Source organism: Nestor notabilis, unplaced genomic scaffold, assembly GCF_000696875.1.
Source record: "Nestor notabilis isolate BGI_N333 unplaced genomic scaffold, ASM69687v1 scaffold4473, whole genome shotgun sequence".
Lineage (NCBI taxonomy): Eukaryota > Metazoa > Chordata > Aves > Psittaciformes > Psittacidae > Nestor > Nestor notabilis.
The window spans coordinates 291-6,604 of record NW_009923215.1 but is presented as its reverse complement, the minus strand read 5'-3'; the positions used below and the strand labels follow the sequence as shown (position 1 = coordinate 6,604).

The 6,314-nt window shown below is 37.6% G+C and overlaps 1 protein-coding gene across 1 annotated transcript in view; it reads right to left on the bottom strand.

Annotated features, from left to right (window-relative positions):
- The window catches only part of LOC104403782 (phosphorylase b kinase regulatory subunit beta-like), a 10,513-nt gene extending 4,991 nt beyond the window's left edge, over positions 1 to 5,522 (bottom strand). The window contains exons 1-2 of the mRNA XM_010012027.1: positions 5,331 to 5,522; positions 1,245 to 1,379 (exon numbers count right to left, since the gene is read on the bottom strand). Of these exons, the coding sequence (XP_010010329.1) occupies positions 1,245 to 1,379; positions 5,331 to 5,350 (155 nt within the window). The 5' untranslated portion in view covers positions 5,351 to 5,522. The remainder of the gene's footprint in view (positions 1 to 1,244; positions 1,380 to 5,330) is intronic.
- Positions 5,523 to 6,314: the final 792 nt, after the last annotated feature.

Genomic DNA, 6,314 nt, shown 5'->3' with positions numbered 1-6,314 from the left:
GCAGGATTGCTGAAAGTAGTTTTTTTTATGATGGTGTGTAAAAAACAAGGGACTGTAAATTTGGAAAATTCGACAGAATGGTTTTCTTAATCTTTGGACACACTGAGTAACATTCTCCATAAATTTCAAATTTTGTTTGCCTTCAGAAGTATACTTACTTTTTTCTTTTTTTTTAACTTCCAACCATGAAGTCTGAAATGTAATTTTTGTATTCTTCTTTTTCAGTATTACTACAGCAATGTAGCCAAAATGTCTGAGACACCAGCAATGGAACTTTGGTAGATCCACAGTACAGAATTAAGTCCTATGTAGCAGTACAGCATGTATTTGAGAGAAGTTTTCCTAAAAGTCACTGTCCTTAGCTGGTTTTAATCAGAAAATCTATTTTATATGTTGACAGCACTGAGCTTCCTCTAGGAAGCATAGCCCTGGTGAAAAGCAACTAATACTTCTGTGTCTTAGTTTAATATTCCTGCAAAAGTTATTTTTTCTAAAAAAGTTCCATGTCTCCTCTGGTCACACACAGCTTTTATACAGAAGGGAACAAGTACTTCTGAAAGACCACATGCAGGAAAGGTTGGAAATTTCTACATCTACATATTTGGATAGTTGCAGCACAGGAATCAACAAACTAGTATTATGTACCACTGTGGATATGTTTGGATGTGGGGGCTTTTTTTTATTTATTTATTTATTTTTTTTTTTAATTTTTTTTAACTACATTTAAGTTACTGCTTGGCAACATGGCTTTCTGTATTCAAAGACTTGGTTCTGTTAGGCTGTTCAAAAAGAGAGGGAAAAAAAAAAAGGAAAATACCCTGATCGATTTTGTTAAATTTGTTGTTCTGCAGAACTTTTGTAGTCTAGCCTAGCTCAAATGAAATTCAGCACTAGTATTTTTGGGTTTTTTAGTTTTTCTCTCTTTGTATTGCTGGATACAAATCTGGTAGATATTGCTAGAATCTGATAAGTTCAGAATAAAATTACTTGTCAGTAAGATTACTTGTTTAAGCAGATGCCAGTCTCCTTCCACAAAGAAAGGTGAAAAGGGAAGATGCAATATAAAGGAAACAATTGTAGTACCTGGACACAGGTGAAAGAAGGAAAAGGTGCATTTTTGCTGTCTTTCCTTAAATAAGTATAAGATTGCAGATACCTGGTGATTTCAGATGTATACAAAGTAGATGAGAAATGAAAATTACTTAAACAGTGAAAACAGGTACCACACACCCACACGTCATTACCTCCCCTGCTGCTGTGGTTGAAGAATATCCAGCAGAAGCTGCTTCACTTCACTAGGGGACATCTGGTATAAGTCCTTAGCTGGCATATCCCCAGCCCGGATTTTCAATTCATACTTCATAGCATGGATAATCCATCTAAAGTAAAGCAAAGAATACATTTATTAATTAAATATGAAATTTCCAAAGATGAAAAATTAGTCTAATAAAATAGCTCATAAGAATTCCATATGATCTCGCTATGTGCCTGCCAGGACAGACATAAAGTATCAAACAAATACTCTACTACTCTTACTGTATTGTGGAATTTACTCAGATTTCGTGTTTGTTTGCAATATGGTACAAACTGAAAGGAGTAATGCATTAATTTTAAGAAGTGGGTTGTGATGCATCTTTTCAGAGGGAGGATATATTGGACCACATATTCTCTTACGTCCCATGTTCATCAAGACAAGCATTTACCTGCCTTTTGATGTTAAAATCCTACTCAAAATGATGCTCTGACAGTGTATGCATTTTGCTGATGAGTTAAAAAAAAACCCCACAGCACAAAACCCACATTAAATTTAAATTATTTAACATTTAAAAAGACTTCGGGGCTTTTTTATGGTTTTAGCCTTTGAAATTCCTTCTTGCAACCTACTATACTTTTCCTTGTTTTGCTACTCCCTTTTGAAAAGATTTGATTAAATAAAAATATGGCACCACTGAAGATTTCTCAGCCTTAGGTATCAGAGAGGCAGAACTTTGCAAATTACTGAAGGAAAATGCTGAATTTTATTCTACGTATTACTACAGAAACAGCACTAGACCCTCTAACATCAATGATGAAATAATGTATAGCTACATCTGAAGCAAGGTAACTCAAGCATGGAGCTCAGTCTCTTACCACCTACACTGCTTCAGTTCAAGCAGGTATTTCTAAGAAAAGGGAAAAGAAACTTCACTGTTTTTTCTTTGAACAAGCCATCGTGTAACATCTGATCAAGTCAGTATTACATGAGAGAGCCTTGCTGTCTTTATCAGAAAATGCAGAATACTCCTAAGAGCATTACCTTGTCATCAGTATAGCCACATTCCATGGGCATTTATTTAGCCTACAAGGTACAGAATGTTTTTGATTATGTAAGTCGAGTCACAGTCTTTTCTGAAGGATTCTTAGGATTCACGGAACTCACAGAATTCTGAGATGTCAGGCCAACTGATTCAATATTGCTTTCAATTTGAGGTTTCTAGGACCATTGAAGGTGCAAGATACAAGAGATAATTAGACAGCATGAGCATTTTACATTATCCAGAACACAGAACTTTTATTTTAGTGGGTGAATAGTGTCCTGCTCTTGTTGCTAAGATTAACAAACAAAACTGGCTTAGGAACTGGTTCTTTTTTCACTGATGACTCAGATTTTCTGTGTGGAAGTCATTCACTGGTGTTTTCTCTTTGCAGTGGCCTACAAAACATAGCAAAGTCAAGTGGACCTGCTACCAAACTCTTCATTTGTAAGAGGTGGGTAAAAGTCAGTTGGTTCAAGTTTTCTGTACTAATAGGGCTGTCAGGCACTTGATCTATTTCAGTATGAAATCCTGAAAACAAGTCAGTAACAAGACACTACATCAAATTATTATCGAACTGGAATTGAGTTTCTGTTTGAGAAGGTTAATTTTGCTCACTGGAGTGGGTGATTACACCAAAATAAAGGAAGTGGAATCTGTAGCACCAACCTTGGAAGACAGAAAGAAAAAACTTGCAAAAGGGATTAGCTACAAAGAATGAGGAAGTGGATGAAAGAGGAGTAACATGGGTCTGTAAAGGGTACAGAAGAAGTATGTAAGTGCAAAAGGATAGATGTAGATAAATGTAATACAGGTGATTCAAATTTGGTTTTATGGTAACTGGAATGCACTGCTGAAGTGGAAACATGAATCTTGTGTGCTAGAAAAAAGACTGCTGGTATCTACCGCCAGTGCTGAAAGGCTGTATTTTCTCTATGAAAAAATCCAGAAGATGGAACACTTACTTAAACATGCATACTAATTCTGTAAATCTCAGCCAGTAGCACCTGGCCTCTTCAAATAAGTGCTTATTCAAATGTATGTCTCTTCCTAAATGTGAAAAAATAACCAATTTCTGGATAGCAAAGTAAATGCAGATACCATGGAACATGATAACACTCCAGCACAGAGTACCTGTAGGTCACCTTATCAAAGAACTAAATAGAACAATCCAGTAGGTAAATGATGTTTTAAACTTGGTTCAGGTTTGTGATTCCTGAGCTATGTATAGCTTAGCCTAACCTATTTAATAAAGAATTGGACAACTATGTAGCTAATGAACAGTCAAGAAGTGTTGTATGTATCTATAATTGGGATACTTTGCAGCTGGGCAGGGTTGCTTGGGGGTTTTTGGAAGAAAAAAAAGACATTTTTAGCAACCTTATAGGACAAATCAGATTTTTCTTTTACCATGGCAGTAAAGCATTTTTGTGTAGAGAACTGCTCTTGAACTATGTCTTAATTACACCACATACCAGGTAGGTTCACTGACTATCAATCAGAAGCATCCCTTGGTGCCTTAAAATATTTCAGGAAAAGCTGTAATGGTAAGTACATTCAAACTGCAGGAGGCTATTATTACAAACAGTCTAAAAGAACCAACTATCTTTTTAGGCAGATGATTGTGCTGAAACTCTGAAAAGAAAGTTTAAATACCTTTAAAGAGTTACCAAGGGATTTGTTGCTCATGGTTGCCAGACTTCTAAGACTGATTTAGACAAGTCTGTATTGTGAGGTGAGCACTTACTAGAAACCAGAGAATGCAACTAGAAGCATATGTTGATCTGGAGGATAATTGTGTGGTTTCAGAAGGGAATCAAATTCATGCTGCATCCTTCCTAGATAATCACATTTATGTAGTCTCTACCCTTTACTAATTTGCCCCAAACCTACGTGACTCAGGTGACTGCTCAACTGACCAAAAAGCTTTTAAAGGCCTCATGTAGGAGCCTTAATCCTAGCCTGCCTTTTTCCCTCCTTTCTTCCCTCCTCAGGTCCTGAAAGTCTGACAGTAAAAGCTTTTACTATCCTCTCTAGCTCTCAGTTCCTCCCTCCCTGACAATACAGTACACCCCTACTCTCTGGCCATGTCCCTCTAACCTGCCTGATAGGTGGGCAGGCAGCAGCGCACTGAGTGTGCCTTTGCATTACCCGTGGGGCACTGTAAAGGATGAACCAACATTTGGTTTTGTGTAATCCATTGTGCTCCTAGGACACTATGTTGAGATCACATGTTTACCACTAATGAAATATTTGCTAATTACCAGCCTTAAGCATGCACATCACACCTGTACCTAGTACAGAATAAAAAGATTTCTGTAGAGATTGCCTTGCTGCCCATGGACAGAGAGCAAACTGTGGGCAGACTTTGTATCCGCTCTGCAACTGGGAAACTCTGGATAGCACCCAGTGTCTGCTGCCAGGTAGGAAATTAAGCAACTTGTCTCAGGAGCACCACTAATACACTTGAGTACATACTTTATTACTTCGGATATGCCTATGAGGCCAGTTGCAATATAAACCAGAACCCAGTCAACCTACTGCATTGCTAATCGAGTGTCACTGTGTGTATGGCAGAGCTTACACACAGTCCGGTCAGCCAGCTGGTCATGCCTCCTTGGCCACTAGCAGAGCTGGGCAGAACATTCTGCTGCTGGCAGGACAAGGTGACCACTGCTCATTTGCTGTACAGAATGCATCTAACCCTGCTGTCCTGTTTTTGGTTTTAAAGCCCTGACATGATACGGATCAAGCTCTAAAAAACCCTGCAGTTCACTGTGTTACCTGCAGGAAAGCTTCAAATGGGTTACTCCAAGGACTGCCCCCCTCCACATCAAGCTCTTGAACAGCAGACTAGAGCTTAGTTGTGTACCTGGTTTTGGCACACTAATTTAAAGCAATGTAAAATTGAAGTATGCAAGTTTCGCTGCATCATCTTATGTATATCATTTTTGCAGTGTCGCAGCAGTCTCTGTTAAAGTAGGTATCTTCCCCTGCAATACTAGCACTAAGATCAACAATAGATACTTCACTGACCCAATCCGTATCTTCAGCATGCCACTGAAAAGTTCAGGTGAATTGGAGATGATCCAGCCAATGTGTCTGAACTACAGCTTCTCTTTCATCTTGTAAATGACATTTTTCATAGATGATTTTCTTAATCACTCCTGGGGATAAGGGATTAGAAATAACTTCTTCCTCTTGGCCAAAAGCTCCAAGTGTCACCTGCAGTATATTGAAAACAATTCAGAAGATATAGACAGGAATAAAAGCACCACAGAAGCAGTTCTGAAATGAAACTTCATGAACTCTCCTTTTCTTGTGAAATTCTCACAATTAAAAAAAAAAAAGTCAGTGGCTGATGCTTGTTAATATTGTTAGTTGGATGCTATTAAAATAACAGATTCACCTCAAGCCACAGTAAATACGGAATATATTTGTCCAAATGAAAATAAAAACACAAGCCCACTGTTTAGTTTCAAATCTGGCTGTATAATCATTACTGCACGCTAGGTTTAGATAGCCTTCCATTTCTGACATCTCAGCTATGGAGCTCACTTAAAGTTCCAAATGAGACTGAATGAATGGTTTTGTTTTCTTATTTCTTATAGCATCCCAGAAGTTATAGCCTTCATTTTAAGAAAATATATTGCTGGTACTGGATTGTTTAACCACAAAAAAGGAATTCTGTTAAAAGTATGATTTGCTTTTAATGCTGACAGTAAAACGCAGCAACACTGATTTTTCTCTGATAATAAAGATCATTATTATAAAGGGATCAGTGAAGGCAAGTGAGGTGAAAAAGTTGAAAATAAACAGCTACACATACTGCTGCATGCAGGTGCAGCTTCCTCTACAGCTCTGTGTAGTGCCAGAAGCGCATACCCTGACCTTAATCTGGAGTAAGACAAAGACAAATATGTCATACTAGTGTTGCATATAGGTAAGAATACATACAGATATATTCTAAGACAAAAATATGTAATATTCCATTACTATTATTTGAAAACAGCTCTTCAT